Raw genomic sequence first — 11,910 nt, 5'->3', positions numbered from 1 at the left:
CATCCTGGTATCCAGGCATCTGGTCTGTGATAAGCACTCAATGAGTGTCTGCATCTTTGAACAAATTGATGGTTACGGAGGCTGACTTTGCTAGTAAACCAGGTGGATGAAGGAGCCGTGCTAATGTGTTGGGTGGCTGTCTCCCCTCCCCCAGGAAATGCTCTCCGGGGTGGTGGTCGTATCTGGGAAGGATTCGGTCCAGCATCAGGGAGTCTCCTTGACAGTGGAAGGAACCGTGAACCTCCAACTCAGTGCCAAGAGTGTGGGTGTGTTCGAAGCATTCTATAATTCTGTTAAGGTAAGAATGCTAGCGTTGCACGTTTTTAGTTCATTTTTCAAACGTCTGTGGTGGTTTTTACTTGCTGTCTGGCTTGTTATTTGTCGCTATTTTGCAGGGAATGGTGGTAGTCATGCTTTTACTATTTACTAATCAAACTGAAAAAACATTCAGATGTTTTGATTTTGAATATATTCTGTTATTGAAAGTCTGCTTGTTTTTATTCCCATTAGATAGGATTAGGGGGGGACTAATTTCAGCCATTAAGGAGACGAGAGCTCTCTGAGAAGCTGTGCCTGGGCCTTCTGGCACTTACCTTCCTGAAACAAAACTGTTCTTTTAACTGTTATTTTAATCCAGCTGCTGTTGGATATGGCATGCAGGTAAGATGTGGGTAGAGCCATTCTTTTCTGTCACTTAAAGTTCTGTGTTCTAGAAAGTGAAGTCTTTTTTCTATACTTATAGTTTCCTTTTCCTGAAGGACATATTATTAACTCTTTAAGTTTTGAAGGGGAAAGAGTTGAGAGGAAAGAAAGGTTCATTAAGAGTATTCAGATTCAGGACCTTCTCAGGTTTTTCCACAGTTTTCTTATTTTCTTCCATCAACACTTAGAGACTCACTTCAGAAGCTGTGGATTTTCTCAGAGTGATTGTAAATCAATGACTTAGAGTACCTTAACTAAGTAAGGTGTAACACCTGCCTTTTAGGCAGGTTCCAAGTGTGAGTACTGTTTCCCTCCAAGGGCCCAGCCGAGGAGGCCTGCACGGGTGCCCTGGGCTGCGAGAGGGCCCCGCACCTTGCCAAGTGCCGGGCACGTCTGCTTCACTCTGAAGGTGGAGGTGCCCGCCGGAAGGGTCGTTAGGACAGTCAACTGAGATACTTCGGGTTAAGGGAGGGAAGTATATCAGTTCACTTCCTACTGTGCACCGAACGCCTAAGCATCCAGTCCTGCAAATGAACCAGAGACCTTGGGCCAACCCACCGCTGACAGGGCACCAGGATGGTAGCGGCCGAGGGCTGGGGTGTGGTGTCTCAGGAGATTATTTAATAGACGCAGTAACGTGAAAGAAAGCGCATCAAGAAGTGCTTGTTGATGGACTGACTTGGGTTTTCTTTACAGCCCATCCAGATTATCAACAGCACCATCGAAATGGTGAAACCAGGTAAATTTCCCAGCGGCAGAACAGAAATTCCTTTCGAATTTCCTCTGCACGTGAAGGGTAACAGAGTCCTGTATGAGACTTACCACGGCGTGTTTGTCAACATCCAGGTGAGCGTTTCCTTATCCTGTGAAGCTGACTTCACAACTTTCCTTCTGCAAAACAGCTTGGTCTTTCTTTCACTGAAAGTTCATAGGTGGACCCAAGAATTTAATACTCTATTTACTGCTGAGCCCTCCCATGTATATTCTGTGTTGATTTCTCATTTGGCCCTGCAGAACATATTTTATGTATGACCATTATCTTTGATGGGGATCTAGGAGGACCCAAGCTGTAGCTTCTTTCCAAAATTCCGTTGTTTCTTTGAGGCTCTGTTCAGGCCACGCTGACACTGTAAGGGTTGCTTTTATTGTTGGTAGTAGACGTGCCCTCACTTCTCTCTGGCACCCGCACTAACTTTTCTATTTTATATGTATAAATATCTCTTTGTTTCATACCCAAAGGCTCCTGCTCTGACATAGGCTTGTATTCTTTATTGAACAAACCTTGTAAATGAGGGGGAAGTGGATTTATGACTTCCCGTCTACCTCTGCTGGTTCAGGGTTCTTTCACAGTCCCTATTGTCTCAGGGGCAGTTTGGAGTCATGACTCAGAGCGAGAGAAAGAGAGCCTTTCCTTGATTCAGCGGAAAGAAAGGTACTTTTGTGTTATCAGCCTTGCAGCGGTTCCCTGCTGGATGAGACAAAAGTATTTTGTCTTACGTATGTGCAAGAGGGCTGGCAGTTAGGAAATTTTTTGATTTATTAATTTTTAGCTGATAATTTGGTCTTGGTAGAGACCATTCCCCTGCTTAAAATGTAGCACTTTTAAAATAGAAATCCTCCAAACACTTGTGAGAGTTTAACCAAAGGTTTGTCTGTATATGAGTTTTATGTATGGCCTAAGAGATCGGTCAAGAAGAAACTCATGTAGTATGATGTACTCTATCGCAATAAATACCTTTCTGTAAAGAAAAACTTTTCTAGTCCTTTGTTATCGGTGCACCTGTTTCAGGCAATAAATATACTGAAGGCTTTGGGCAGCTCATAAGAAGTGACAGTAAAGTGTCTAGCTTCAAAGGAGACCCCTTGCATAGACATACAGATCGCTGCTGTAGAGACCCGCATCCTCTGACCAGCTTTCTAGGCTGGGAATACTTTCACCATGAAAGAAAGTATTGCCTTTTTAATTTTTAGCGAGACTGAAAATATCTCAAACGTCGCATTTTCAAAATTATTTGTATTCTCTTGCCGGAGTCAGCATCACCCTGCTTCACCCGCACAGTCGTTCTTTGATGCTGCTCACTTAGCAACAGAAGCGTATATTCGTTAGAAACGGAAGAGAATAACGTCAGGCTTTCTGTGGTCATACTTCTTACTTGTCACTTTCTTTTCCTGTGTTGATCACTCTTGTTAAAAGATTAATTTGTTTAAAATAAAATTGGAAATCTCACCCTTTTCCAAATATTGACAAGAAACCAGACAGATATACATACAAAACTTGGGTTCCTGTGTAGCTGTGGGTAAATTGGAAACTAGTTAAAATGCAGAAGAGTCAACATGTGGTTAATTCTTTAGTAAGGTAAATAATCACCCCGACCCCCTTTATTTTGGTCATCAGATTTTACCGCTTTGAGGGTTAACCTCAGAAGGCTACAACTTGGAATTCTGCACCTCCCCAGACATCTCATAAATTTCTGAAAACGTATAGAGATGTCTTCTCAACCTCAAATTTATAAGAGCTTGTCACCTTACACTTATCACTAGATTCAACATTTATTAGAATTTTGCCACCTTTGTTTCATCTGTATTTATTTTTTTTCTGAATCATTTCAAAGTTAGTTACAGAATCTTGACAGTTCGTTTCAAAATACTTCAATATCTATCACCAAAATATAGGGACATTCTTCCACATAATCCCAGTTAACTATTTTCACAGCTATCAGAATGAATAAAAATTCCCCAATATCATCAAATTCTCGGCTCTTATTCAATTGTCATTGCTTCTTTTGAGAAATATACTTCTTGAGAGAAACTAGGATTATAGCTTCTTGATCTCTTTTTCATTCATCGGTTCACTCATTCACTCAGTCTCTAGATGGGGCTTTTTCTACCCTCCTTGTTGGACAGTGGCGCAGGTGCCCTGCAGAGGGGTGCCACGCCGGGTGTCACCTTCTCAGTGCCATCGCTTATCGAGCTTCCCGTGAAGAGTCCCGGGTGTGTGACTTGGGATAGAAAGTGTTGTTGTTGAGCCCTAATAACATCTTTCTCAGATTATACGGGTGCAAAGACATGTTGCGTTTATCCTCTGAACTGTGTTGTAGTAACATAATGTAAAAACAGGAAAAATCATAAGACAGAATAAAGGATTTAAAATGTAGCCAGTATTAAATTGTCAGCTTGCAGGGGCTGGACTCCTGGGACTTCTTAGAGGGCTTGATCCTATTTGCTCTGATTCTTCTTCTCAGCCATCCTGCATCCATTTCTCATCCTTGTTAGTAGATAGAGCATACAGGAAGCTGGCAGTCTTTCTAGTCGTCCCCTGTGCAGCCACTTTTTCCTTTAAAAGTTGTTTAAATCACGGGGAAGTTTTATTATGGTTGTTTTACTCTTGTGGCCATAGTAGCAAGGTTTTATACTATAAAACACAAAATACAGCAGTACCAACATGTCTGCTGAAATTGTGTGTTCAGAATCAAATGGTAGAGATGGTAGTCCTCCTGTTGACAGACTCCTTTCTAGGAGTCTGCTTTAAATCTGTTGACACGCGTTTTCTTTCCTCGTTCCTGTCCTGTGTTTACTGACAGTCGAGAAAATCAAATCTTGAGAGTTCCCGGGCGGTCCAGTGGTTAAGACTCCACACTTCCACTGCAGGGGGCACGGGTTCCATCCCCGGTCGGGGGACTAAGGTCCTGCATGCTGCGCATCCATTAAAAAAAAAAAAAAAAAAAAAGATCGAATCTTGCACCTCCTCTTGGAGCCCTGCTCAAGTCTGACCCTCCTGACCCCCTCTGACCTCCTGTAGCTCACACCGTATAGATCACTCCTTAATAACTGGGAAGGATCATGATAGAGCGAAAAGATCCAGGGCTTTGCAGCAGATGGATCTGGGCTGGAGTTACAGTATTGCGTAAAGATTCAGAGCGTGGGTTTCAGCAGCAGGCAGGCAGGTATAAATTCAGATCCCACCTCTGTGACCCCAAGCAGCCTTCATGACCCCTCTTCCTGGGGGGTTGATGCAGCCTTGGTGTGAAGTACTTAGCGTAGTGCCTGGCTCATAGAACATGCCAAGTAAATATTTTCTGAATGATTAAATAAATGATTTAGTGGTGACTATCCTTATATTTTGTCAACAGTTCTTACATTTGTGTTATCAGAATTAATTGAGAAAGTACATGTGAAAGAACTTAACGTGGGACTTCCCTGGCGGTCCAGTGGTCAGGACTCCGTGCCTCCACTGCAGGGGCCACGGGTTCCATCCCTGGTCCGGGAACTAAGATCCCACAAGCTGTGCTGTGTGGCCAAAAGAAAAAAGAAAAAAAATTTAAGAACTTAACACAATTCCTAAAACATAATCTCAGTGTTTTTCCTCTTTTCTCCATCTTTCTCCCCTTCCCCCCACTTACCACCAGCTGCCTTATATTACTAATTATTGCTTTCACACTTAAAAACCTTCAGTGACCAAAAGTTGGTGCCCGTTACTCACACTCTCTCATCTGCAAGTTATAGAAATCCAGCTCAAACTGGCTTAGCCAAAAAAGGGATATTGGATCATGGAACTCTCAATTCCAGGGGACCGTCTAGGCCAGGGCGGGCACCGGTCAGCCCCCAGCTCGGTGTTCTCGGGGGTGAAGCTGGTTGTTGGCCGGCGGCCACAGGCTTACAATCTCCTGGCCTGGCAGCCCCAGCAGAAGGGACTGTTTCCCGTGGCCCAGCAACAGTCCTGCCTTTCTGGTCACTTTCACACCCCTGTGGGATGGGGGGAAATCAGCCCCGCCCAAAGCCCTGAGACTGAAAATGAGGAAGGGACGTTCCCATCGGGAAAACCATCAAGGAGACCAGGCAAAGCCCGAATAAAACGCTGCCTCTTCTAGGCGGCGTGTGGGCCGTACAGGAGAGAGACAATGGACGTGCGTACGTGCATGTATATATTGTACGTTATACACACAAACATAGCGTATACATATATGGTACAGCCCTCGCTGAGCTTGTCTGGTTGGGGAGACCAGATTGAAATCTCGATGGAGAACATCTATATCTCTGTATATATATATGAAGGCCCTTGCAGACAAAGGTTGATTCTTTTTTTCTTTGTTTTAATCTCCCAGGAGTACCTTAAGTACATAGCAGCTTCTTGTTTAACGTGGACAGATTGGTCTTAATAGTTGTAGCTTCTTGACTCAACTGTGCATATAGTTCCAGTTCTACAAATTATTTTAATGTTTTTCTCGGACGATTAAAACAACAGCTCACTTTATCCAACATACGTTCTGTGATTTTTTGTTTAAGATTAACATTAAGACAGTGATCGTGCTGTAGAGTTTTGTTACCACACAGTCTGTCGTGGACAGGGATGTGAAGGGACAGTCCCGAGTGAAGCCACGCTTTCGGCTCAGGGCCCATTGCAGCAGGTGCGCCGGCAGTGGCTAGTTCAGAAGGACAGCACAGGGACAGCAGAGGAGTTGAATACGGCCAAGTTCAAAGCAAGCGTGATGCTCCATCCCTTTCCTGTCCACGTTCTTTTGCTCGCAGGATACGTCTTTGCTGGCCAATGGGGGAGGGCCGAGGGGAAGAACAGGACTGGCCGTTGGGGAAGCTGGCTGACGGATCTGGGGCTTCCTTATATGCTTCTCTTTACGTTTGCATACATTTGAATTTTCTAAAATGACAATTTTGCAAAGACTTCCCCTCTTTTTTCCTCCTAAGGTTAAGATATGAAGAGCTCATTTTGAGATGCCCTGGAGGCCTGGGCTCCAGGACTCAGCACTGTCACTAGCATCGCTTCCCTTCCCCACGTGGGGCGCAGCTCTGCCCTTGCGCTGGCACCCAGCGCGGTGCCGCCCATGCAGAGAACGCAGCGAGTGAGAGCGAGTCGGGGGCTGACCCACATCTCCCAGGTTGGCCTGTGAAGTCTAGATGCCATCCAGGGGTTTGCAGTCCTGCTGCCTGTGTTTTCTCATCCTTACTACAAAACAGCAGCCGTTTTACCGAGAGCTGCTGTGTGCCAGGCCTTGGCTTATCACACATTACCTCGCTGGGTCCTCACTAAGGTAGTGTTAGCGAGCAGGAAGCCGAAGCTCAGAGAAGCTGTGCTCCTTGTCTGGGCTCGCCCGGTAAGGCAGAGGACCGGGTGTGAGCAAGCTGCTGCTCCAGGCCTGCCCTTCCTGCTCTGCCTCTCTGGTCTGTCCTGTGTTACAGGGGAGGCTCTGCACCTGTATTCCAGGGGGTCCAGCTACAGAATGGCCGTGGGAATGGGCTGAGGAATAACCTTAAAGTGTTTTTTTAATAGCACTGTTTTTGTTCTGAGCATTAACTCCCCCCCATTATGTATATTAATTTCATTTAACACATTAGTTGGACAAAGTTTCCCTCCAACTTGCCTCTTCGTAAGAAATTCCAGGATGAAATTCCAGGATGAAAGCAAACCATCTGAAAGGATGTATTTTCCTCTGCTTTTCCCTCCAGTATACCCTGCGCTGTGACATGAGGCGGTCCCTGCTGGCCAAGGACTTGACCAAGACCTGTGAATTCATCGTCCACTCTGCTGTAAGCTGCACTCGGGGGCTCTGGGCTCAGTCATAGGAATCCTCTGTGGGGTCTGGGACTGGACCCCACTTACAAGTAATAAGTTAGCCTGGTAGTGTTCCGTGGATGCTGGGGAGAGACTCTGGACTCCTGGGTTAGAGACAGGGGACTGGATTTCTCCCGGCATGGCTGGTGTCAGCATGTGTGTCATTCCCCTGGGCCAGAGCCCTGTGGGGTGACGCCACGGCCCAAAGGGGCGCTGAACCTGAGGGGTTTGTGCCTCAGCTGCGGAGCCCCAAGCTGGGGAATCCGCCTTTGTTACAGCAGGCAGTGAGCAAGCCTGCTCTTTGTCCTGGAGGGAGACTCACCTCGTCCCTCAAGGCAGCTTCAGTGAACAGCTGGGGGAAATGGCCCAGACAGGGAGAGAAGGCCAGGGCCTTGCATTCTCGGCCTGTACAGCAAGAACATGCAGGGCTGCTCGGGCCGGGGTGGGGAGCCTCTCCTGACACCTTCTGCTAGTACTTTGTAGTGACAGAGTGTCCTTAAAAACTTCTCTCACGTGCCAGGGCTGCAGGTGACACGTGGTGATGAGTAGTTGTGCCCACAGCGCTGGATTCCCCTGTATCTCAGCCTCTCCAGGTCCTTTGGGGCAGGGCCTTTTACACTATGATGAAATGTCCATGGGTATCTTTTAGTGATGATTAAGTGAAAATGTAAGACAGATTTCTTGTGCATAAGATTGGCAAAATCACTGATGCCCTTGCATCATTTTTATGACTTTTTAGGATTTCCAATATTTGTAGTTTCCCTGTTTATAAATTTTTAATAATCATAGTGTTAAGTATTTCTTTCAGTGATACAATATTTTATGTAAAATATGATGAAAATATTTATCCTTTTTGGAAGTTAACTTGATTTAGATGGATAGTCTCCCTTTTTCCATCAAGGGTTTTCAAAGTGAAGCAAAAAAACTCTTTCTCATATAGATTATCCCCTAAAAAAGTCACCTGCCATTTTACGTGCTAAATAAAAAGCGCCTCCAACTTTGTGAAGAAGAATGAGCCCAAACGCAGCCCCCCGCCCAGAGCTGGGCCCGCAGACCCTGGCCCCCGGCCCACGGGTGGCCGCAGAGCTCGGGCTTCCTCACTGCTCCTGGGGGTCCGCCCGCACTCGGCCTTCAAGAGTCTTCGGGACTGATTTCACTAGAAGCCAAACGATGCTGTGACCTGTAGCACATGAAGTTACATACTCCTCTGTATACTGTGAGGAGGAATACATTATTCCCTAAAGAACACGTTCATGAACCTATTAGTAAAAAGAATATATTCAGGAAGAATGTTTCCTAGAATAAGCTTTTGGTGAGTGAGTGAACTTGGCAAATCGGTCGGTACCCTTTCTCCTCCACGGCTCCCCGGCCATCTGGGCGTCAGTGGCCTTTGGGCCCCAGCCCATGAGTAAATGACACTGGGCAGGCCCCGTGAAGCTTGGCTGTACTGATGGATTCTGCACGTATGTAATGTGGAGACTATCCTTGTTAACTAATTACGGCAACATATAATTAATTATGCTAACATATAACTACGTTATAGGTGTGATTCTTCCTGGTAGACAGTTGTACAGCTGAGTGGCTAACTGCACCGGCCTTGGAGCCAGGCTGCCTGGGTTTGGACCTCAGCTCTGCCCCATGCTTGAGCCACCGTTTGAGCCCTCTGTGCCTCACTGTCATCTGTGAAGTGGGACCAGGGCTGGTAACAGCTCTGCACAGGGTCGTGGTGCCGATTCAGTGGCTTTTATTCTCAGAAAGAGGTTCAGAATAAATGTCTCCCAACAATACTGCTCTGTTTTTAAATTCTGGACCTGAAAGGGACCTTAGAGACTGAGAAGCCTGCCCTCATCTTACAGATGAGGAAACTGAGTCATGGGGATGAGGACCTTGGACAGCACACAGCCTTCCTTGTTTCTTGGCTGAACTGTGTTTAGAATCCAAGCGTCCTGCCTCTTAGTGCCAAGGTCTTCCTGGTTCACGATGCTACCTTGTGTTTCCTTAAATGGGGAAAGGCAAGTCTGACCTGTGGACTCTCTGCTGAGTTTGGTTTCTCCTCCTCTTGTAGCCTCAGAAGCGGAAACTGACTCCGAGTCCCGTGGCCTTCACTGTCACGCCTGAAACCTTACAGAATGTCAAAGAGGTAACGTGTTCCTTACACGCCAGTGCCAGGGAGGCTTTCTTAGTAACCGGATCCCACTGACAGACTGTTGCCCTCCTGTTCTTTACTTGGGTATCAAGTCATCAGTAAGAGGAAATTTTTGTCTCTACCCGAAATAGTCTGTATTTTCAATTTTACTTTCTTTTTAAATTCGGTAACTACTTAGCAGAAGGATGGTTTTTAAAAGAGAGGGTATATGTTTATACTTTTTTACTGTCTTCTCCCAGTTTTATTGCACTGTGGCCAGAGACCCCCTCCCCTGAGCCCCGGGGCTGCCACTGCCTGTCAGGGGGGCCGCATACCCTGGTTTTTCAGCTGGGCCCTTGGTCACTTGTCTTTTGTGGATGTGGCTTTTCCTCCCTACCCTAACCCTGCATTCTGCTCCCTGGACCCTCCTGACTGGGGTCGGGTCAAAGGCCAATTTGGGAGGATTACTGGCTTCATCTTGCGAGAGGCACAGCTGAGGTGGGGGTGTGTCATGGGGAGCCTTTCAGAAATCCATTGAACATCTCTCCCTTCTCTGGTTTCTGGAGCAGTGACCCCAGTAGGCCAGTCAGATTTTCTTCTCAGGAATTTGAACCTTGATTGGAAACATGCAGTTGCCTAAGAGAATTTTAATGGGAACTGCTACTGCTTTTCCTTTTTCTAAACAAATAGCCTCTTTCAGTTTTTTTTAGAATTCTGTCTTGAATTAAGACTTTTTTTAGAGTTCTTTGCCTTTGGGGGCTACCAGGTACAGAGTGCCCTTGCTCTTGACCTCCAGTACAGGCACCAGCCATGCATGACCCACTGACCCTTGAGGTGGGGCTGGTCAGATCGAGATGAGATTCAGGGTGAGATACTGACTGGGTTTCAAAGACTCGGTATGAAAAAGAGAATGTAAAACATCATTCATAACTGTAAAATACTGATGATGTGTGGAATTGATAATATTTTGGATATATTGATTAATTTTACTTGTTTCCGTCTCCTTTTTTAATGTGGCTACTAGAAAATTTTAAATTACACAGTTGCTTCACATTTGTGGTTTCCATTATGTTTCTGTTGGACAGTGGTGTTCTAAACTCTGAATTACCTGCAGTAACTGGGACACAGCCATAGGAAAGACTACTAGGATAGATGTCTCTAACTCTTTAGTTGTTTTTCCCGTGGCATCGTTACTCACCCATGACCATTTTCCTCTGTCTGAAGAGAAAAGGTCCATAGGTTTTTTAGTCAAGCATTGAAGAAAATTGTTCTCTTTAAATTTCCTTGAAATAAGGTTAATGTCTTGGCTTTTCAAAATTGCATAATTGGGAACATTTAAAAATTGATTATCTTTTTAAAACCTCTTTTTTTCCTTTTGGTGACTGGTTGTCCTTAAACACTGTCAGCAACTTCTTTAGACATTTTTATGTCGTGTCCTTGGTGAGAAGGAGTGTTCCACACCTGATCTAGGCAATCAGGATGCTTCTGTGAGAGAGCTAGTCATTCTGTGCCAGCAACATCAGGTGCCTTACGTCTGTAGATAGCTGTTGAATAATTCAGTCTGTTACTTAAGTTGACAGAAAATGTAAGTACTGTTGTACCTTTCTTCCCATTTTGTAAACCAGGGTCCCAGTGGATTTTATAAAAATTATCTGACCCTGTTTTCAGTTTTTATTTGTACCAAAGTGACTTGAGTACCTTCTCCTGGCACCGCCCACTCCTGATGTGTCTGTTTTTATCTTGTTTTAGAGAGCCTTGCTCCCCAAATTTCTCATCAGAGGACATCTCAACTCGACCAACTGTGTTATCACACAGCCACTAACGGGAGAGCTGGTGGTGGAGAGCTCGGAGGCCGCCATCAAAAGCATCGAGCTGCAGCTGGTGCGCGTGGAGACCTGCGGTAAGGTCCCCGCTCCGTCCCCGTCTCCCGTTCTTCCCCTCCATCCTCCCTGCCCCCGCTGCCGCCAGCCCTTAGCCACGAGCTCACCTCTCGATTCCAAGAAACGTATGTTTGAGGAGCGTGGGATGTGGAGGGAGGGAGGACTCCAGAATCCTGCAGAGACGGGGGGAGAGCAGGTGAGTGGGCTGATGCAGGCTCTCCTAGACTCACGCAGGGCCTGTGGCTCAGCCTGTTTGGACGTTTGCTGTGTTCTGACCGCGTGATGCTTTCTCCCTGCTCCAGGCTGTGCAGAAGGGTACGCCCGCGATGCCACAGAGATTCAGAACATTCAGATCGCCGACGGGGACGTGTGTCGGGGCCTCTCTGTCCCCATATACATGGTCTTTCCCCAGCTCTTCACCTGCCCGACACTGGAGACCACCAACTTCAAAGTGGGTACGTGTGCTGCCCTTGGGGTGCCCCCAGGAGGGGTGCAGCCACCGGAGGGACAGGCCTGCTGGTCTGCTGGGGTCAGATGCAGCCCAGAGCACCCAGTCCTTCGGTCACTCAACAAAAACGCAGGCAGAGCAGCTGTTTGGCGCTGAGGGTCCCCGGTGAGCAGTCCCGGCTCCGAGGAAC

At 46.4% G+C, this 11,910-nt stretch overlaps 1 protein-coding gene across 1 annotated transcript in view; it reads left to right on the top strand.

Annotated features, from left to right (window-relative positions):
- The window catches only part of VPS26C (VPS26 endosomal protein sorting factor C), a 47,782-nt gene that overhangs the window by 31,316 nt on the left and 4,556 nt on the right, over positions 1 to 11,910 (top strand). The window contains exons 2-7 of the mRNA XM_024758256.1: positions 155 to 298; positions 1,399 to 1,548; positions 7,162 to 7,242; positions 9,333 to 9,407; positions 11,142 to 11,292; positions 11,575 to 11,727. Coding sequence (XP_024614024.1) covers positions 155 to 298; positions 1,399 to 1,548; positions 7,162 to 7,242; positions 9,333 to 9,407; positions 11,142 to 11,292; positions 11,575 to 11,727 — 754 coding nt within the window. The remainder of the gene's footprint in view (positions 1 to 154; positions 299 to 1,398; positions 1,549 to 7,161; positions 7,243 to 9,332; positions 9,408 to 11,141; positions 11,293 to 11,574; positions 11,728 to 11,910) is intronic.

The sequence above is a fragment of the Neophocaena asiaeorientalis genome, unplaced genomic scaffold (genome assembly GCF_003031525.2).
Source record: "Neophocaena asiaeorientalis asiaeorientalis breed wild unplaced genomic scaffold, Neophocaena_asiaeorientalis_V1.1 scaffold45, whole genome shotgun sequence".
NCBI classification, from domain to species: domain Eukaryota; kingdom Metazoa; phylum Chordata; class Mammalia; order Artiodactyla; family Phocoenidae; genus Neophocaena; species Neophocaena asiaeorientalis.
This window is presented reverse-complemented; position numbering and strand designations above follow the sequence as displayed.